Source organism: Callorhinus ursinus, unplaced genomic scaffold (assembly GCF_003265705.2).
Source record: "Callorhinus ursinus isolate GAN/ISIS: 27379988/994484 unplaced genomic scaffold, GSC_fseal_2.0 scaffold10, whole genome shotgun sequence".
NCBI classification, from domain to species: Eukaryota; Metazoa; Chordata; class Mammalia; order Carnivora; family Otariidae; genus Callorhinus; species Callorhinus ursinus.
In genome coordinates, this window is record NW_027397072.1 from 53,923,432 (window position 1) to 53,946,072 (window position 22,641).

Genomic DNA, 22,641 nt, shown 5'->3' on the forward strand with positions numbered 1-22,641 from the left:
ATTGATTGATCATTTAAATAAACCATTGGCATTTTTCATTGATTTTTTCCTTGTTTCTCTATATTCAATTTCATTTATTTCTGCTCTTATCTTTATTATTTCTTGTTTTGTGCTTGCTCTAGGTTTAATTTGATATTTGTTTTCAGGTTTCTTATGGTGAATACTTCAATCATTTATTTGAGGCCCTTTTTTTTTTTTTGGCCCTTCTTTTTTCTGGTATGAGTATTCAATGCTACAATTTTCTCTTTAAGCTGCATCCCACAAATTCTGACAAGTTGCATTTTCACTTCCTTGAGTTCAAAATACTTTCTAAGTTCCTTGTGACTGACCACCTCTTTAACCCATGATTTACTTAAAAGTGGTTTTTAAAAATGTTATTTAGATAATTAGGGATTTTCCAGCTATCTTTGTTCCATATATATTTAATTTAATAAAGGTGCTTGAATTTGCAATTTTTAATAACTTACAAGTTTGACCATGCTTTATTTATAATAAATAGTGTAATAATATTAGGTAAATTTTTTTGCAAGCTTACTCTGAGCCAGTGACTATTGTAAATATGTTGTGTATATGAGCTCATCCATGTTCACAGGGGTGCTCTAAGGAGGCATTTTGTTCTCCTTTCTTTCCTCATGAGGATTTTGAGGCACATGGTGAGAAATTAGAGAATTCGAAATTCAAATCCAAGCAGGATGTTTTCGGAGCTTCAATGTCGCACAATCTCCTGATAGTGCCCCTTCTTCCTGTAATCAGGTTCTTTGCCCATTAAAAACCATTGTATGTGTTCCCTACTCTTCTGTGAATTTGTAAAAACTTTTTGTTAGTTGAAAATATTACTTTTTGGAGATTTTTAATACACACTTGTCTGTTTATTCATAATAAAAATAAGAAAGTTTATTCATTCCCCCCAAAACAAAGACAATATTCCTCTTTGTTTCTCGTATGTGTTCAAAGTATTTTTCCTGAGTTTTAAATGTGCCTTTACTCTTTTTTAACAACTAATGATCCTTTATATATTACTCAGTAAGGCTTGCACATCTTTTTTCTTGTGATTTATTCCAATGCTTTTAGGCTTAGAAAATCTTTTGCATTGCAAATATTGGATCAAAGTTTACCTGTATTTTCTTCCAGTTTTTTCCTTTTTCCTTTTTTTTGTTTTGTTTTGTTTTTTGGGGGGGGAGGGTTTCTTTTACATCATATACAATGTTTGTATGTATTTAAAAATTATTTAGAATTAATTTTTCTTATGGTAGGATCTATGTTAGCTTGCCCAAATAACTATAGCTTCATCCCAGGACCATTTAGAATAGAATCTTTCTTCTCCCCCTAAGAGCAGTTTTTGAGCCCTTTCTTGTGTATGGCAATAAATGACACGGTGATGAATTCACTGACTGCACCATAATAAAAAATGGCAAGAGTCATAAAAAAAAGATAAGATCATAGTAAAGAAGGTGTGAGTTAAAATGTGTTCCAACTTATGTAACTAACCAAATAAATAGTTGGGAGTGGGTTTACTATTTGGTTTGAACAAGAAAATAGCAAGAAAAAGACATTAACTAAGGATGTGCTTTTTTTAAAAAAATTCACATTCAATTAATTAACATATAGTGCATTATTAGTTTCAGATGTAGACTAAAGATGTGTTTAAGATATAAATGAAGGTATTACATTTGTAAAAAAGAAGAAATTATGAGATAAAATAGCAGAAATATATATATATATATATATATATATATATATATATATATATATAACAGCATATTACTGTGGAAAAGAACAAATCAAAAACATTGTAACTGTGCTGAGAGCAGGTTTCACCTCCGCAACAGTGGACGCAAGAACGCAGTGGGGTAGCATCTTTAAAATGCTAGAAGGAGGGGCGCCTGGGTGGCTCAGTCGGTTAAGCGACTGCCTTCGGCTCAGGTCATGATCCTGGAGTCCCGGGATCGAGTCCCACATCGGGCTTCCTGCTCAGCAGGGAGTCTGCTTCTCCCTCTGACCCTCTTCCCTCTCGTGTTTTCTATCTCTCATTCTCTCTCTCTCTCTCAAATAAATAAATAAAATCTTTAAAAAACTGCTAGAAGGAAAATACCTGTCAATCTATAACTCCTATTCCAAAGTAAGGAGAAAATAAAGACAGTTCCAGACATAAGAAGAAATTAATACCCGGTGGCTCCCAATAAAAGAACCATAAAAGATATACTTAAGCCAAAAGAAAATAGTTTTCAGGATATAAAAAATAAGAATTAGCCCCAAAACTGATATAATATTTGAACAAATTTAATGATCTTTCGATGGTAAACTTGACTATTTTTGTGCTATTTTTTTAAGATTTTTTATTTTTTGAAGAGAGAGAGAGATAGTGAGAGAGGGAGCACAAGCAGGGCGAGTGGGAGAGGGAGAAGCAGGCTTCCCGCGGAGCAGGGACCCCGACATGGGGCTCGATCCCAGGACCCTGGGACCATGACCTGAGCCAAAGGCAGACGACTGAGCCACCCAGACGCCCCTTTGTGCTATTTTTTAAAGGTGAAAGTAAAACGCTGCCCAAATGTAACAATACGGGACTGGAAAAGATGCTCAGTAATGAGTCCAAGATGACGGAATTCTTTGTTTCTGTTGAATTCAAAATACAGGACGCCTTTTGAGTTTGTAGGTGATGTGAATAATTAAGGATGCATGCTAAAATCTCAAAGTTAGAACTAAATAATAAAAAAGTCAAAATGTCCCAGAAATAGAAGGGAAAGAAAGAAAATGTAAAATTTTTATCAATACAAAGACAACAATAGGAAGAAATACAAAGGGTGTAATAGCTCTGTCTGCCCTCATGTCTGCAGGCATGGGAGATGGCTTGCTTTCTGGGGTCTTGGGAGCCGGATATGGGAGAATATTTGTGGACGTGTTACAAAACTGTAATTCTTCTTGCTGCCAGTATCTCAAAAAGACTTAATAAAGCAGCACATTTTCCATCCACCACAGCTGACCAGCCAGGGTAGGGGAATTCCAGTAAACTAGGTAACCCCCAAATTGCCCAATGTCTGCTTTTTAAAAGAGCCATTTTTAAGCTGCTAGTTAGGAAGTCATTCCGACTGTAGAACAAGGACATCACTTATGTTCCTTCTGTGTTTACCATAGCAATTCTCAATGGTTAACAATTTTGCCATTGACAGGTACTGTTTATTTTTCTATTTCCCTGCCTTCTGAATTAATGATCCCACCGTAACACTAGCCAAGCATTTTTGAGTGTGGTATTATAGAAATTACACAAATTCAACTTTATCCTATTTTTTTTAATCTGAGAAATTTTCAATGCACTTCAGGATAACTAGAGATGTATAACTCATAGTTTTTACAGAGTTTGGGGCACTGTTTAGTGTAAACATTCGGTTAACCCCGGTAATTGGGCAGAGTGCTCTCTGGACCTTGTTCCTCATGAATCTCCGGAAATTGGGAGCAACTTTAATAGGGAGAGGAAAGAAAGTCATAGGTGTCCCCCAGTCACTGTGTACCCCTCTAGTCTTATGTCCATCCTTTGGGTGGAAGAATTCAAAATGCAGGGCAGACATAAAAAGACACTGAAGACCCAATTCAGGTCTGAAGGGAGGACTTTACTATCAGGGACAGATAGTAGGACTATGTCCCCGTTTGTCTATAAGATGCTGGTGTAGAACGAGCATATTTTTAAAGGGTGGAAGTTGACATCTTAACTGCAGCATAGCGCAGATAAGCAAGGAATATTTACTGAGTGACCAAGTGGTAGCTTTTTATTACTGACTGATGGACTTTATTGATATCAGGTTATGTGACTGGGTCTTAATCCTGATAAAGGAGTTTGCTGGGGTTTGTCAGAGATATGGACATAATCTTTTCCAATGTAATTGTTCTGGAAAGAGATTTCCACACCTTAAAGCTAATATAAAGGGTAGAAGTTGCATCGGCAGCCTCACTTGGTCTAGCACCTTCTTCCCAGCAGGCAAAATGAAAATCCTTGTGAGTATTTGTTTATGCTTCTTTATACTCTTGTGGTGGTTCTTGCGAGGAATGTTCAAATCCAGTATGCCTTGGATTTCAGAACTCTTAGATGAACACTGTGCATGCTTCTAAGGTTGTGTGCTTGAATTAAATAATGTCTTTGGCAAGGATAGCGTTAAACGTGAAGTCGGATATTTACTGGTCCATTGTCTATTTTCTGAGACATTTGCTAAGAAATGCAAAGAAAACATTTTGGAAATATCTAGAGAATTTTAATTTGGAGAATTTTTAATAATAATTCCTTATTATTATGAGCTTGGGAAGGAATGCAGGCATTTTGGGACAACTGCATTTACTGTTTAAAAGAGAAGGGGCAATTTTTTGAAAAAGGTAATAGCAGCTGTCATTTTCTAAGTGCATATGAGATTCTATACTAAACATAAATACTTTGATTTATTCACTTCCACAACTCTGAGCTGAGTAGTATTACCCCCATCCTACAGGTGAGGAGACTGAGGCACAGAGGAATGCAATTTTCCCGTGCCGGTAAATATGAGTTGTAGACTTGAACTGTACCCAACTCCGGCGCCACTGGCAGGAGCAGTCACGGCCCAGCATTCTTGCCATGCCATCCCTCTTCCTGCCGATCCCCGGCCTGATCCCAGTCTCCCATGGCTCCACATTGCAGTGCGCCACGAACAGAGGTCTATATTTTGACCCAGAATGGAACTCCTTCCCCCAGTGATCTATCCTTTATTCTCATTTAGCTGTTGAGGGAGAAAACAAAACAATAAGTTCCTCCCCATCGGGTGTTCAAGATTGTCGGCTTAAAGAGTTCCATCTCCGAGGGGTCTCTTGATTTTCCAAGAGGAGAACTGTTGCTGAAACATAAACGTGTAACCTGGGTGTATCACTCATGGTGTTGGGTGGGTGGTTATTTGGGGGCCAGGGACACTTCCTGAGCTCTCTCTAATTATATCACTATGGTAGTCAGTCCTCCACCCATCTGTTCAAACCTCTGTATTAGAACCATTAAATAGAATAGAGAGGAGTGTCAGAGGTTACAAGAGCTGGCCTGGAGTCAGAGAAGGCCTGTGGCTGGGCAAGTAGGCAGGTTGGAGATCGCAAACGGGTCTTTGTCAGACACTCCACCCCCAGTCATCAGAAGAGAAATGTTATTGGTGATTGTTAGGAAAGTCGAAAAATCCTCCTGGCAGGTCTTAAAAATATCTGCCTTCCTGCAGACTCCCTCCATGAGCGTTTTGCAATGACAGTGCCATACACGGTGGTGTTCAGAAAAGAGAACACAAAACTGGGATCAACACAAAACTGTTGGATAAGACTCTTCACACAACTGCAGCAAAATGGCAGAACTGCATCACCGTCAGCCTCATGGCCCGTCAGCCTGTCATTTGTCTGATGGCATCACTAAGGAGAATATAGAGGCTTTCCTCGATGTCAGCCTCGAAAGTCAGCCATGCCTCCAAGCATCCTATTTTCATAGTTTCCCTTGGGGATCCATTGTCTTTCCATCACCCATGAATCCATTTTAAATCTGTTTTACCTTCTCAAAGAATTAAGTACATTTTTTTTTTTAAACCATAAAACACAACTTCAGTCCTGTAATCCAAATCCACTGTGAGTCACACCAGGGTGTTCTCATAGTAAAATGAGTTCTTCCTCACAGTTCACCTGCTCCAAGTAGTTTCTGGCATAAGAACACATGCTGCCTAGAAGATTATGATGTCGGGAAGGGTTGGGAATGGGGCATAAAGGTAGAACCTGGTGTCTGATAAATAGTATAAAGTCAATAAATACCTGTCAAATGAGGGAAGGTGTGTTTCACATCTCGGAAATGCACTGTTGACCACCAATGACCACCCTCCTGTATCTCCAGGTATATATTTTCTGAGATACTTGTACTTGTCCTGTTTAATGCCTCCTTGAGTGCCCTCTCTCAAAGACTGCCCTAAAGAGAATAGATGCAACCGGTCTGTTTTTCAGGTGGTATTTCTGGTGCTGGTCATCTTTGGGCCACAATCTCATGGATATGAGGTAAGTTGGTTCGCTATGGACTTTATACCTTGGAGTTACTGGGAGGAGAAAAGGAAGATACAGGAACATCTATCTGGAGGACCGTAGAGAGCCCATATGCCCTATTTGGGATGGAATCCCAGAAATAACCAATAATGGAAATGATAAGGTTGGTTCTTTCTTTCCAAATGCAATGCCTCAAAAAATGCAGCCCATTGCTTTAAAATGTGGTCAATTTCATTTCTCCTGTGATGTCATTGGTTCTGCCATATATAATACAGTAAACCATGAAGAAGAGCTTCACGTTCTTACTTTAGCATGGGTTTTCGGTCTGGGATGCCAGTGAGGTTTCAGACCTCAGTCTCTTGTTCATAGCAAGTGGAGGGCTTTATTTTGTCAGGAGGGTTGCTTTTCCAGTACATATGACTTATGGAAAAACATTATGTCTTTGTTGTTAATCTAGGTTTATAACATCATCAGCCCAAACAACAATGGTGGCAATCTTCAGGAGACAGTGACAATTGACAATCAAAAGAATATCGCCATCGTTAACATCCATGCAGGATCATGCTCTTCTACCACAATTTTTGACTATAAACATGTAAGCAGAAAGGGAATTTTTATATTCTTCAAGACTGGGCTTGTAAAGGGTGAAGGGGCAGCCATTTACTATGCATTTGAATTCTAAGAACTATCCTTGCAATTCTTTCAGAATTTCCTTACTTTCGTTTTTCCTTTTTAAAAGATTCTATTTATTTATTTATTTATTTATTTAAGGGAGAAAGAGAGAGAGTGTATGTGCACTTGAGCAGGGGGAGGGGAAAAGGGAGAGGGAGAGAGAGAATCTCAAGCAGACTCCCCGCTGAGCTCAGAGGCCGGCTGGGGGCTTGATCTCATGACCCTGAGATCATGACCCGAGCTGAAAGCAAGAGTTGGATACTTAACCGACTAAGCCACCCAGGCTTCCCCAAATAAAACCATTCCAAAAAAAAAAAAAATGTGACAGGAAACATACACATCTGCTTGACCGTTTCAGGTGGCAACTGGAAGCATCATGATAATTGTCTCACTACAGGCTCAGGAAGTGTCTAGAAGAGCAGACCCAAACCAGAACAGGGCCTGGCACACAGGCTCTCAAAAATATTCGTTGAATGAATGAATGAATTAGGGCTTCTAATACAAAAACTCATGCAGGAAAAGAGCAATTGTGGAATAAACAATCACAGAATAGCAGAAATCCAGAACAACTATACCCATTTAACTATGTAAGTAGGATATGCAGTAAATCATACTTCTTCTGGAAGAAGGAAAGTATGTTAACCCAAAACTCCAAACTATTTCCAAGTTTCAGTTACTGGTATTAACAATAAGTCTCAGAAACCTGCTCAGAAAAGTCATTTGGTCCTTTATCCATTTATTTATTTGTTTTTCATTTGTTCCACCTGATTAGGAGCCTGCTTTTACTGTGGGACAGAGCCATGCACTGTGCATATAAGTAGGTTGTAGTCCATCTCACTGGACATTTGAACACGCTTTCCGTCTCCTTTTCTTGTAGGGACCTCCTCACATGCCTCCTCCCCATTGGCATTGGGAGTTCTGACAGGTTTAAAAGCAGAGAATCTTTGAAAGATACAGTTTTAAAGGAAGTTGTACTGAAATTGTTTTTTAAAGCAGATTTCATAGAAATCCCCCAAGTGTCTTTAAAAAAAACCCAGAGTGGTGAGGACTTGGTTTAAGCCCCTTCCACTGCCATCAGGCTTTACCTCAGGCTATTTCTGAATTTTAGGAACTGGCAATTTGTGAGATTTGAAAAATAGGAACTAGAAGAGGGTTTGTATGACATACAGCCTCACAGACTGTATAATTATTTGGAACTCTATAGAGAAAATTCCATTCGGGATGAAGGTTAGGTGGCCTCCTGTTCCGTCCGGTTCCAGGGGCCTCACTCACCATTGCTGTTTCGATCCCACCTTCCTCCAACCCAGCCCCGTCCAGCCAGGTTGGGTGTGAGGTGGAGCAAGGATGGAGAGAGGATGGTAAAGGAGAGAAGAGTCGATGAAACGTGTGTGTGGGTGTTGGCGGTGAGGATGAGTGTAGGATGTGAAGGACAGTTTCTCAAACAGCCCTGTCCACTCGAAATCTCTACAATGGTGGAAATGCTCTCTATCTGTATTTTCCAACAGAGAAGCTACTGGCCGCTTGTGGCTACTGAGCACGTGAATTGTGTGACAGAGGAAGTGCGTTTTAAATTTTACTTAATATGAATTTAAATTTAAATAGCACATGTGGCTAGTGATGAACATATTGGAAAGCACAGTTCTAAAGAATATTGTATTTACCCCAAATTGAGGAAAAGGCAGAACGAAACCAATAGAAAGAGACCAACAGCTGCTGCTTCTTACTTGTTCAAACCCCACACTACAGGCCCTGATTGCAAAACATGAAAAGTGTGGCAGAAATCATGGGTTTGTACAACTTTAGAGATGGAAACAACAAAGCAAAAGTAAAACTGTGATGTAAAAGAAGGCGAATGGATAGAAGGGATGGCGGATTGAAAAGCGGTCACATGCACTCTCTGTGCGTGCTCAAGGCTTTCCTCAAGGCTCAAACGTTCTCCTTACCAGTTCTGAACCCGGGGAGCCAGGCAGGCCAGTAACTGTGCTCTTGCTGCCTCAGGGCTACATCGCTTCCCGGGTGCTCTCCCAAAGAGCCTGCTACATCCTGAAGATGGACCATAAGGCCATCCCCGCTCTGGACGAACTAAAACGATACATCTATGAGAAACAGGTGATTCTGCAGTACCCTTTCCCATTCCCTGTTCCTTTGCGCAGGAAAACTGGTGCCTACAGAGGAAAGAAGAGGGTAAGGGGGAAGACCATAATATTCTATGTTACCGTGGATATGTACTCTCTACCTGTTAAGGTGTTTTCTCCTTTATTGTTTTTGGGACAGGAGTACATGAGTACATCGCTTCGCTTGATTTCTACCGTTTAGCCCCCAACCCAAGAACTTATAATAAATTCCACTATTTTTCTGGAAAGGACTGAGAAGCAGGGCTCTCGGAAATAGTGACTGGCAGAAAAATGAGCGAAGTTGTAATAGTCCACAACACAAAGGTGCAAAGAAACAATATGGGCTAGCGAGAATAAACAAACCCTGCATGAGGCTTGGAACCGGGTGTTTCATTCTCCCCCTGTAACTTCCCATCTGTGCCGCCTCTGCCGTGGGATTCACCCTCCCTGGGTTTCACTGTTACCAGCAGTGAAATAACATTGGTAATAACGAGGCTTCCCTGCAGACCAAGTGCTCAGAAGGAGATGGTGTCTTGAGATTCCTGACGGCCTTCTGCTTAATAATATGAAAAAGAAAAAGCAGTTTAGGATAAGGGACATCAAGTTATGTCAGTCTACTTTATCCTATGCCCCTCTCTTCTACTGCTCTAGGCTATGAAGAACATGTACTCTGACAAATACTTCTGGGTCAAGTACAACCCACTGCAGTCTCTGATCGTGCACATAGACTGGTTCCTGTTCGGCTCACCCATCAGGCAGCTCTGCAGTCATGTGCCCCTGTACAAGGGGGAAGTGGTTGACAAGATAAGTGAGTACCAGGAAATTATTCCTTCACCAAATGTCTTCTGAAAGCTCCCCTGTGTGGGGCACTCTGCTCGGGGTTGTGCAAAATACAGGTAGACATGAAACACGACTCATTTCAGTTAACTTCGGGAACTAAATATCTACCATGGGTGGAAATCATGCTAAACGTGAGGGAGATACAGAAATGAGTGAAACTCTGCTGTTAAGTCTGGTGGAGAAGTTGATGGGTTAACACGGAGGATGAAATTTTAGGATGTCCTGGGTGCCAAGGAAAAACGATTGGATTTCCTACTGTTCCTTGTGCTGACGGGTGCTAATAATACAGTATTGTATACTTGAAAGTTGTTGAGAGGAGATCCTAAGCATTCTTACCATGCACACACACAAAAGAATTACCCATGTTAAGTGCGTGAGTTTATGGATGTGTTCTCTTGATCTTGGTAATTGTTCTACAACGTGTATGTATATCAAATCATCACAGTGTACACTTGAAATATATGCAAATCCATTTGTCAATTATTCTTCCAGAAAGTTTTAAAAACTATTTTCAGAATCTAGGATAGAATGAGTCTAAGGAAGAGCAAGGAAAGTGCACTGATCCGCAGGGAATAAAGTCCTGAGTCATCCAGCTAACATATATCACTGCAGTCATTACTGGTATTTTTATACAAAATTTCCAAACATGGGAGAGTGGCCAGAGGGAAAGAGGGGCCAGGCCACAGATGGTGAATGCAACAAGATAAATTCCCCCAGAGTAGTGGAAGGTAAGATACAAGAGAAAATAATGAGCATTTATCACACTGTTACTGTCTAGAAAAAAATATTTAAGATATTTTTCTTTTAGTAGGGTCATTAGTACTTACGAATAAAAGCACATTATGCAGCCATCAAAAAAACCGAAATCTTGCCGTTTGCAATGACGTGGATGGAACTGGAGGGTATCATGCTAAGTGAAATAAGTCAATCAGAGAAAGACATGTATCATATGACCTCACTGATATGAGGAATTCTTAATCTCAGGAAAAAAACTGAGGGTTGCTGGAGTGGTGGGGGTGGGAGGGAGGGGGTGGCTGGGTGATAGACACTGGGGAGGGTATGTGCTATGGTGAGCGCTGTGAATTGTGTAAGACTGTTGAATCACAGACCTGTACCTCTGAAACAAATATGCATTATATGTTAAAAAAAAAAAAGATAGTAGGAAGGGAAAAATGAAGGCGGGGAAATGGGAGAGGGAGACAAACCATGAGAGACTATGGACTCTGAGAAACAAACTGAGGGTTCTAGAGGGGAGGGGGGGGGGGGGGATGGGTTAGCCGAGTGACGGGTATTAAGGAGGGTACGCTCTGCATGGAGCACTGGGTGTTATACACAAACAATGAATCAGGGAACACTATATCAAAAACTAATGATGTATGGTGATTAACATAACATAATAAAATAAAATTAAAAAAACAAAAAAAACCTAATGATGTATGGTGACTAACATAACATAATAAAATTAAATTAAAAATAAAAAAGCACACAGGCAGGTCACCAATGCAGAATGTCAGAGCATCAATCGAACAGAGTCAGACAGCACTTCTAGAAGTTGTCAGTCTTTTTTCTTTTTAATTTTATTTATTTGAGAGAGAGAGCATACAAGGGGGGGAGGGAGAGGGTAAAGCAGACTCCCCACTGAGCAGGGAGCCCAAGGTAAGGGAGGGCTCCATCCCAGGACCCCAAGATCATGACCTGAGCCAAAGGCAGATGCTTAACCAACTGAACCACCCAGGCGCCCCTAGGAGTTGTCAGTCTTATTTAAGCTAACATGTTATCACCCTTTGTAATACAAGGATAGCTAAAACCTTGGGTAACATAGAATTACATGTACAACCCCTAGTCAAGACATTAACCAAAAGGCATGGGTTTGTTGCATTCTAATAATGTATTTCTCAATGCTCCTTCTTCACAAATCTGTCCCCTTTTCAGATAACGTCCGTACTGACGTCTGCTCAAGGACCGGATTCCTGGGCATCTTTGGAATCTCCATCTGCTCGGGTGTTGGCGCTTAAGCATCACCCACTGGCCTCGTCTTTTCCAAGACGCACACCCTTGGTTTCCACTCAGCAGCCAAATTAAGTTCTTTCCAAAGCCCCAACTAATGTTGAGACTCAGGGGTAAAACATAAATCCTGTATCTACAGATCTCTGGGTGTTTGCTTTTTTTGTAAACAACAAAGGGAAGCCAAACAATGTTGATGTCAACATATAGAAGGAAAGAATTTGCCAGGATTTCAAGTAAGGTACATAAGGTGTGAAACTTCCCCACGTAATGAAGCTGAGTCATCACAGGGTGGTCAGCTGGGCGCAAGTGTACGTCTTGCCTCCACCAGACCAGCTGCCCACCTGTCCAACGAAACGAAGGGGATTCAGAGGACCCTCATCGTGATGAGCACCGAGAAATGTGTAGAATTGTTGAATCATTAGGTTGTACTCCTGAAGCTAATATAACACTGTATGTTAATTATACTTGAATAAGAAAGTAATAAAATAAATTCTAACTAAAAATAAAACAAAAACCACCACCTGCGCATTCTGGGCGGAGCCGGCAGTAGCCTGCCCCTGCTGAGGGGGGCGGGGTGTGGTGTCCCCGTAGCAAACAACTTGACTGCTCAGGTGATGGGTACTATCTCCTTTGACAAGGCACCGAACTTGGAGGGCCAGTCACATGGCTTTTAGAAGATGCCCTGTAGGGGCACCTGGGTGGCTCAGTGGTTAAGTGCTTGCCTTTGACTCAGGTCATGATCCCAGGGACCTGGGATTGAGCCCCGCTTCGGGCTCCCTGCTCTGTGGGGAGCCTGCTTCTCCCTCTTCCACTCCCCCTGCTTGTGTTTTGTCTCTGTCAAATAAATAAATAAAATCTTTAAAAAAATGCCTTTTAGCTCATCAAAGCACTAGTTTCAACCTTAATAAATACTTTTATAATATATTTTGTCCTGGAGTGAGGGGAGAGGTCGTGGGGAACACCCATCACCCAGAGAAAGATGAACCTTACTGAAAAATCTTGACAGGAGTGAGAAACTAACCGGGAACACCAAGCCAACATATAAAAGGAAAGCCATTTCCAATATTCCAAATAAATTGTGTAATGTGGGTACATTCCCAGATCATACAGCTGGTTCTCCTATGGACCAGTCAGCTGGGAGCAAGTTCAGAACATAGAGGAATGCCTTTAACAAGAATTTCTGTTATCAACTGCTCTTATTCCTAACTGTGCATCTACTTCATAATAACCATTAATAAATATATTTAAAACACTTAACCATGTGCTCAGCACTGGGACAGGTGTGCTGGCAAAACTACCCTCGTCAAGGAAATTATGTTTTTGTTGGGGACGTGAGACATTTACATGAAAACATTTGCTAGCAATGGTAAAGAGCGTATAATAACATGCCAAACGAATCATAGAATGTGCTAGCTGAGACCTTGGTGTTTGTGCGATAGAACTCAACATCAAATTAACTGAGGCAAGGAGGTTGGAATTTACTGTCTCATCTTGCTGTAGAAAGATCGGGATATTCTGGGCTCCGGTGGCTAGACGTAGGCGCACGAAGGTGGCCAGACTCTCGTCCCACTCCGGACTCTCCTCTCCATGTGTCAGCTTCGGAATCTTACGTCATCTTTCTCCGGGAGGATGGAAACACCACCACTGTGAGCCCCAAGGTCCCCATTTTCTCAGCATCATTGTCGGAGAGGAAGGGACTCCTCTTCCTTCTAATTTCCATTAGTTTTAATTTACAAATCTTTGGAAAGGCACCAGATTGAATCACCTGTGGCACATTCTTTCTCCCCGTGGCCAAGACTTGTGGGGGTGTGTTGGGTGAAGGAAGTGTTACGACTGGCGACCTCCTGTGGCATTTACTGCTTAAATTTTTTCTTTTTAAAGATTTTTATTTATTTATTTGAGAGAGAGAACAAGAGAGAGGGGAGGGTCAGAGGGAGAAGCAGACCCCCGCTGAGCAGGGAGCCCGATGCGGGACTCCATCCCGGGACTCCAGGACCATGACCTGAGCCGAAGGCAGTCACTTAACCAGCTGAGCCACCCAGGCGCCCTGGAATTTACTGCTTAGAGCTATATTATCCTCATTAAATTTTACAACGTTAGTCCCTTTTTTAAAGCGGAACTTCGAGTTCTGCTTTTTCCTGACTCTGCTTTATCATTAAGTCGGTTAACCCAGCTCAGTGCTGGTTAAGGCTGAATACCTGTTAGGGGCAGCAGGTGGAGTGGGCCAGCACACGCGTAACAGGAATGTGTCCACATGGACGTTATGAGGGAGCTGGGGCCCCATTAAACCTTCTTCAGAAGGAGCTCCTTCTTCAGAGCTGGGGAGGGAAGATATCAACTGTTTCCATTTTTGTACGCCTTGAGATATTTTCTAATTTTCCTTTTGACGTCTCTTTGACCCGATTGTTAGTCAAGAGTGTGTTGTTTAATTTCCATGTACTTGCGAGTTTTCCTGTCTTTTTTTTGTTAGTGATTTCTAGTTTTGATCCACTGTGGTTGGAAAAGATACTTGGAATGATTTGTAAATTTGTTAAGACTTGTTTTATAGCCTAATATATGATCCCTCTTGGAGAATGTTCCATGTGAGCTTGAGAAGAATCTGTATTCTGCTGATGTTGGATGGAGTGTTCTGTATAGGTCTGTGAGGTCCATTTGGTTTATAGTGTTATTCAAGTCTGCTTTCATCTTATTGATTTTCTGTCTGGATGATCTAGCCATTATTGAAAGTGGGGTTATCAAAGTTTCCTGCTATTTTTGTGCTGCTGTCCATTTCTCTCTTCAGATCTCCCCTGGTTTATATTTTATATTTAGGTTCTCTGATGTTGAGTGCACATATATTTATAATTGCTATATCCTCCTGGTGAATTGACCCTTTTATCATTATGTAATGACCTTCTTTTCTCTTGTGACAGTTTTTGACGAAAAGTCTACTTTGTCTGATGTAAATAAATACAGCCACCTCAATCTATTTTAGGTGCAATTTGCATGGAATATTTTTGTCCACCCCTACATTTTCAGCTTATGTGTGCCCTTAAATCTAAAGCGAGTCTCTTTTGGACAACATACAGTTGGATTTTTTTTTGGATCCACTTATCTACCCTGTATTTTTTTTTTTTTTATTGGGATATCAACTCTGTTAATTCACTGTACGCCCAAGCATCAACCTGCTTTAGGCCACCACGGAGGAGGGGCAAGTCTGGATCAAACAAAACAAAGCACCAAGGATGCTAGCAGAGCTGATCTGGCTACTAAAGCTGGCCTGAGGGACACGAATGTGCCAAAAGGGGTTTTGTAGGAAATGTGGTAAGGCTTGCAGTGGGGGATTTGTTCTTCACAGTAAGTGATATGTCATATAGACTCATTTGGTCATTTTGAGGTAGAACTAAATGTAATCTGTTCATTCAAAGCTCCCAGGATTTGAGTATGTGAGCCCAAGCACTTTATTATGCAAATTCTTTGCTTGGACAGCTGTTTGAATGAGTCTAAGCATCAGTTAACCCAAACATAATAAATATCAATTGATGAGCTAACAGAAATACTGAGACTTCTAGCTTCTGATAATGATGAATTAGCCTATATCAGACTAACCTTGCTGACAGAACAACTACAAACCTGGACAAAACATTAAAAAAATAAGTGTCTGAAGGCACTGGAGAGTGACCCAAAGCAGGCCGAAACTAAAGAGAGGCAAGACCTTTGAAAGAAATGTATATCATCTATTGTTGATCAGAGTTTTCCAATATTACATGACAAAAAAATCCACTGAGGACTCATTCCCCACTTAGTCCTTATTCCCCAGCCCCCCTTTCCTGCTGACACAACCTCTTTGTTCAAGTGGCGCTAAATGGCAGCCAGGAGGGCCAAGGTTGGGAAGGCCTGGGCTACCTCTGTCTTGTTTCCCTTAAGAAGATAACGTAGCACCGGCTTCCTGAGTCTTGTGATTGGTCTATGGGTGGCCGTATGAACTCAGTTCTGGTCAAGGAGACCTAAGTGGGAATTTGCTAAATGAGACTTTCAGGAAGGGTCTTTCTTTCCTGATAAAGAAGCACAGACCCAGCTGGCATGCAAGTCTGCCCTCTGCTCTCTCCTGTTATTCTTCCTTCAGCTTGGACATGACGCGGATGCCGGGAGATGCATCTGCTATTTGGGGACCATCAGGCAATAATCCTGGAGAGGAAAGGTTCAGGAAAGAGTGAGCTAGAGTGCTGGATGGCATCATTCTAGAGCAGTTCCACCTGGGACCATCATTCCGGGGATTCATCTGACACAGAGCAATGTCTGTTTGTTGGAGTTGCTGTGACTGTGTTATCTTTATTTGCAGCTAAAAGCATTCCTTACACACCTGAAAAGGCAGAATCAATCCTCTGGGCACACATGGCCCAGGCTCTGGGCCCACCCCGGCACCAGTGCCTGCACTCTGCTCCCCGCCACGATTCCTTCGGAAATTCCAGGTTCACCACATTCCTGCACTCACACTGCAGACACCTGATGCCATGCACTTTTCAAAGAATGACTGAGAAAAAACTGTTACTGGGAGCCCACCATCTAGCTCTCCCTGCCTGCTTTTCCTTCTTTTAGTCCAGACCCCGTCCGCAGTTGCTCCCTCAGCTCCGAAGCAACTGTGTGAGGCTGTAGCAACTCTTTTGAAAGGACTCAGGACACACCCAGGAACCGAAGCAAGTGTTTCTTGGGTTCTGGGGTCTGGGTCTACCCCATGTAAGGAGGTGAGCCCATTTCCTCAGCATGCTTCTTTTTTTTTCTTTAAATTTTTATTGTTATGTTAATCACCATACATTACATCATTAGTTTTTGATGTAGTGTTCCAGGATTCATTGTTTGTGCATAACACCCAGTGCTCCACGCAGAACGTGCCCTCTTTAATACCCATCACCAGGCTAACCCATCCCCCCACCCCCCTCCCCTCTAGAACCCTCAGTTTGTTTTTCAGAGTCCATAGTCTCTCATGGTTCATCTCCCCCTCCGATTTCTCCCCCTTCATTCTTCCCCTCCTGCTATCTTCTTCTTCCTTTTTTTTTCTTAACATATATTGCATTGTTTGTTTCAGAGGTACAGGTCTGTGATTCATCAGTCTTGCACAATTCACAACACTCACCATAGCACATACCCTCCCCAATGTCTATCACCCAGCCACCCCATCCCTCCCACCCCCCACCACTCCAGCAACCCTCAGTTTGTTTCCTGAGATTAAGAATTCCTCATATCAGTGAGGTCATATGATACATGTCTTTCTCTGATTGACTTATTTCACTCAGCATAATACCCTCCAGTTCCATCCACGTCATTGCAAATGGCAAGATCTCATTCCTTTTGATGGCTGCATAATATTCCACTGTATATATATATATACCACCTCTTCTTTATCCATTCATCTGTCGATGGACATCTTGGCTCTTTCCACAGTTTGGCTATTGTGGACATTCCCTCAGCATGCTTCTAACTGCAGGGGAGGACTCTCTGGCTATAGCAGGGGTCCCCCTGCTCATGCTGTAGCATGTGACCTAGTGAAGCCATCCCCTGAGAATTCATCCCTCATGTTTCTAATGACACAGCCCCCCTTTTGACCTTTCTCTGAAAAGTTGCCTTTGCCACCTCCATAAGATCGCGGCTTAGGCACATAGTACAACGGCCAACCGTTCTCTCCTTAATGACCTCTGGCACCCTCACTTTCCTCCTGTTTGACCCGATTCAGTTGCCATGGTAGGGAGGTTCCTGGGGTAATTGCTGGCCTGTAACAGGCTGACGTCGGTCTCCACTCCAAGGGTCCTGCCCAGAGTGTGTTTGATTTTTGCCAGGAGATCCTCAGAATACTCTACTACTGGACTTCCACTCCCCTGGGACCAGGGTGTGGGTGGGCATTGCCAGAGAATAGCTCAAAGGAAATTTCTGGAGGTGTTGGGAACCTTCTACATCTTCATCTAGGTCATGGCTACAAGGGTCTCTTCATGTAGATATTCATGGAGCCGTATGCTGAAAATCCCGCACTCTACTGTATGTTGTGCCCCACCAAAAATGCCTATAGATTTTTATAAAATTTGTAATGCAATTGAATACAGAGAAGGCCCACCCAGTGTGTGGCCATCTTAGGAGACACCACAAGTTGACCATGGGCTGTAGGCGGCCCCCAGCAGCACTGGAAGGCTCCTGCTCATGCTGGAGCCAGGACAGAGGGCTGGGTGTGGTGGGGATTTGTGGGCCCATGGACAGCAACAACTGTGCTCAAGGGACAGCCCAGGGGACAAGCTCAGGGGGACAGCCTGGGGGAAATGCACCATCAAAAGTGAAGCAGGCCAATGAAGAGACTCCATAGGAATAGTTGTCCAGAGGTCTGTGTGAAACGGTGGGGCTGGTCTCTCTGCTCCAGGCAGGCTGCAGGATGAGGTGAAGCAGCACATTCCAGGAAGGATAAAGGGCCCGCATCCTGATCCCTTGGGAAACTGAGGCACAGAGCAAGCAGGGAACCAGAGAATAAACACGGAGCAGCTACTGCCCTTGGCTGGTGAGCTGGCTCCCATACCCCCAGACCTGAGGCTCAGGAATAGCTGGTTCTTCCCTAGGCTGCAGAGAAGAAGAAGAATGGCAAGAGTTAGGAGCACAGCTGGCCAGGGTGGAAGGGCAGCAAAGGGACAAGACTGCCCCCTAAAGAGAAGTCTGCCAGAGGAGTGTCACTCCCAAACCAGGAGGCCAGGCACCTGACCTCAGTCTTGGTTCTCTTCTCTCTGAGAAGCACCTCGCGGGCAAGCGTGGAAGTTTTGCAAGAATCTCGGTGATTTCCTGGAGGGAGCATTTTGTGTGGTCCCAGCTGGGATTTAGTCATGACAGAGAACTTCTGGTGATCCGTCCCAGTGACTGTCTGCAGGAAGCTGAGGACAAAGCCCAGGGAGAGCTCAAGCTCAGGAAAGCGGGAGTTGGGCTGTGGTCCAACCCAACCACAAACCCTGGATGGGGATAGCAATGCTAAATGCATGGTGAGGTCTCACACTCAGATTTGTCCCCAGTTGTCCCCAGGGGCTCATACTGGAGGTCTCAGAGTTGCCAGTGGGGAACAATGGCACCAAAGCTTGGGGGAGACGCATTCTCCCCATCTCTGCGTGGAGCCTACAAGGCCCGTGCTCCTCTGAATCCCAAAGGCTCCCCAACAAGTGGCAGACATGCCAGGGTCTGCCCCAGACACCACATAGCCGATTGTGGAGACGGCTCAGCTGAGGACACTGGGGGCTGTGGGTTTCCAGACCCCTTCTCCTGGTCCTCAGAGGTCAGTGACTGCAGGCACCCCAAGAGAGGGGGAAAAAAAAGAGAAAGGAAATAGATTTCCCTGCTTGGAAGATCAATGGGCCAATTCTTAACCACTTCTTAGGTGCTTCCAGAGAGGCTCAGAAACTAGTACAATGGATTTAGCAAGAAGGTTGAGTTCTTCGATCACAAGTGGACTGAAGTAACAGACTAATGTTAGTGTGATCTTGATTTCAGCTCCAGTCATGATCTCAGGGTCGTGAGATTGAGCCCCTCCTCGGGCCCTGCACTGGGCGTGGAGCCTGCTTGAGATCCGCTCTCTCCCTTTCCCTCTGCCCCTCCCCTCCCCTCTTAAAAAAAAAAAAAAAAAGGTGCTAGGTGCTCCAAACTCTGACACGATCTTCTGTGGACATCGTCTGTATCCCCAATACTCCTTGCTTGTTTATTCTTGTTTCTGAAATGAAAGGAGCCAGGGATGTTGTGTGTGTGGGTGGGGCTGGCTCTGTCCCTCCCAGCCGTAGGAATGGATTGTTAAAACACCAGTGCTAAGGGATCAGGTCCCTTATTCATCTGTAACAGAAATGCCTGGGGATTACCACTAAGGGGGTTAGACCAGTTCCAAAGAGAGCTCTGGGAGGCCTCACTTCACCTGGATCTCCCCCCCGGGGGTTTTCATGGTGGGGGCTGGGCCACCACAGCGAATAGGCTTCCACAGAATCTCAGGCCCAGAGACAGAGATGTGGTCCCAGACCTAAGGGCTTAAGGCTGCACTGTGCTTCTGTCTTTCTGAATTCTCAAGGGACTCCTCAAAGGACACCCCAGAGAGAGGCCCTTAGAAAGGAGCCAGTCTGCGGGGGGGGGGGGCACCTCCTTCCTCACACCGTCCTAGCTTGCACGCTGTGGATGGACCCTGCATGTTTGGGAAGGCCGGACACTCCAGAGAGAGCAGTGCAACTGGGGGCAGCTCATCCACTGGTTGGACCAGTGAGGCAAGAAACTATAGTTCCAACCTGGAGGGAGAAAGCGTACCCAATTTTCCAGATGACGAGGCTGGATCTGGGGTTGAAAGGAAGAAGGTAGAGGATGAAATGAGCAGCTTCCCATTGGCAGAGTTGGGGCTGGGCCCCTGAGCGCTGGTTTCAGGTCAGTGGCCCCCACCGGGTGGGTCAGACTCACGCGGCCACCCTGGAGGCTCAGAGCCCAGGGATCTCACCACAGACGGAGACTCCCATAAAGGACAGATGTTGGACTATGAAACAGGAAGCGGGGTCCACTGCCAGTGCAGTACCTTTGTGTTGTTTTTTTTTTTTAGGATTTTATTTATTTATTTGAGAGAGAGAGGGACAGAGATGGTGACAGAAAGCATGAGTATGGAGGAGAGAGAGAGGGAGAAGCAGACTCCTTGCTGAGCAGGGAGCCTGATGTGGGGCTCGATCCCACGACCCTGGGATCATGACCTGAGCCAAAGGCAGACGCTTAACTGACTGAGCCACCTAGGCGTCCAACCAATGCAGTTCCTTTAAGAAGAAAGAGAAGCATTTTACAAAAAAAGATCTTTTAATCACTTTAAGACCCCACAGTAGCATGGAGATATTTTGAGTTGTTCCTAAATTAGATGAGGTCATCAGAACAGCCCTACTATCAAGAGACTGTGGGACTAAAATGGAAGAACTCCCCTGTTGCAATAAATGGCCTCACATCCCCTCTTTCTATTTCTTTTGCTGACCTTTATTATCCTCTTTGACCCCCCTCACCTCAGCCCCTCAAGTTCTCCCTGTTCTCCTGCTGGATCCTCCTGTTACGAAGAAGACTTGTTCATTGGGTTAATGTATACTAAGATGTAAGCGCTGGGCAGCGGCCCAATGGGAAGAGGTAACCGTCTATCTCTAGAATAGCAAGTGGCTGTTGAAACCTTATCTGGTAGCTTCCCAAGTTAGTCATCCCTGATCTCCCACCACCATCCCAGCAGGAGCGGCAGGCACTGAGATGTTCCTTCCCCAGTGTGATCTACGATTAGGGGCCTGGGCAGCATGAGAAAGAGGAGGACCGAAAACCCCAAAGCAATGGGCCTCTAATGGTGGGATGGTGATGAAGCTTTGGGTCAGGTGAGGCTATCCACCAAGGAGAGGGATGTCCTTGACCTTCCAGGCAAGCTAAATTAATTCTGACTCTTGTTCTCAGTGAGCCCTGGTGTCAGGAAGTCATTTCTGCCACCAGAGAGAAATAATCCCAAGCTACATTATTTTTTTTACTATGTTATGTTAATCACCATATATTACATCATTAGTTTTTGATGTAGTGTTCCATGATTCATTGTTTCTGCATAACACCCAGTGCTCCACGCAGAATGTGCCCTCTTTAATACCCATCACCAGGCTAACCCATCCTCCCACGCCCCTCCCCTCTAGAACCCTCAGTTTGTTTCTCAGAGTCCACAGTCTCTCATGGTTCATCTCCCCCTCTGATTCCCACCCCCCTTCATTTTTCCCTTCTTACTATCTTCCTTTTTTTTTTTAACATATAATGTATTATTTGTTTCAGAAGTACAGATCTGTGATTCAACAGTCTTGCACAATTCACAGCGCTCACCATAGCACATACCCTCCCCAATGTCTACCACCCAGCCACCCCATCCCTCCCGCCCCCCACCACTCCAGCAACCCTCAGTTTGTTTCCTGAGATTAAGAATTCCTCATATCAGTGAGATCATATGATACATGTCTTTCTCTGATTGACTTATTTCGCTCAGCATAATACCCTCCAGTTCCATCCACGTCGTTGCAAATGGCAAGATCTCATTCCTTTTGATGGCTGCATAATATTCCATTGTATATATACCACCTCTTCTTTATCCATTCATCTGTCGATGGACATCTTGGCTCTTTCCACAGTTTGGCTATTGTGGACATTGCTGCTATAAACATCGGGGTGCCCGTACCCCTTCGGATCCCTACATTTGTATCTTTGGGGTAAATACCCCCAAGCTACATTATTTTTATAGCCAGTAGCAAAGAGGTGGAACAGACCGGAAAATGGTCATTAGAATTTGTCAATGACCTAAAAATCATACTGCATTTTTTTGTCTCATCCATGGACTTGACTTCCTAGTCAAATTATTAACACACCTTCTTTCCACTGCTGGGGAAAGTTGGTGGGGATCTCTTGGCACGTAGTCCTTGATGGGCTTTCCACACTGGGCTAAGTTCTTGACTTGGCTTAATAGTGAATACAGTGTAGGTCAGACCGCAACTGGAGGCATAATACTTTTTAAAGACTGGAAGAAGTGGCATTTCAAAATGGTGAGACAGTATATAGAGGTGGTACAGCAAGGAGGAAGAGAGAGAAACATATTCCAGGGCACCCAGAGGATGCAGTTTCCAAAAATAGCTGTGAACTCAAACCTGGCCCTCGTTTTGTCTCTAGCAGCAATACCCAATCTGGCCACAAGGTGACGACCTTACTCAAGAAAAAAAATGTGCCCGTCCTTGTGACTCGGGCTATGTTCCTTTTACCCTTAATTTCTCAACTTTTCTAGCCTCCAACTCTTTTCTCATCTCTAATGATAGCGTAGAATGGGCTTGAATTGTTTTTGCTTTTATATTATGGTTTTACTTGCTATAAATCAGATGAGTGGAATAGTTTCTTTAAAAATTTGCCTTTTTTTTTTTGGTAACCTTAAACACTTCATTATAAAACCACCATTTTAGAAATGACAAAACAATTCTAAAAAAGATTTTTTAAATGTGAC

The 22,641-nt window shown here is 43.5% G+C and overlaps 1 protein-coding gene across 1 annotated transcript; it reads left to right on the forward strand.

Moving 5' to 3' along the window:
* The first annotated feature begins 3,975 nt into the window (after positions 1-3,975).
* Positions 3,976-12,440, forward strand: GKN2 (gastrokine 2). The gene is made up of 6 exons (XM_025867657.2): positions 3,976-3,987; positions 5,974-6,024; positions 6,467-6,604; positions 8,680-8,790; positions 9,447-9,603; positions 11,568-12,440. The coding sequence occupies exons 1-6, from the start codon at positions 3,976-3,978 to the stop codon at positions 11,648-11,650; spliced, it is 552 nt and encodes a 183-aa protein (XP_025723442.1). The 3' UTR covers positions 11,651-12,440.
* Positions 12,441-22,641: the final 10,201 nt, after the last annotated feature.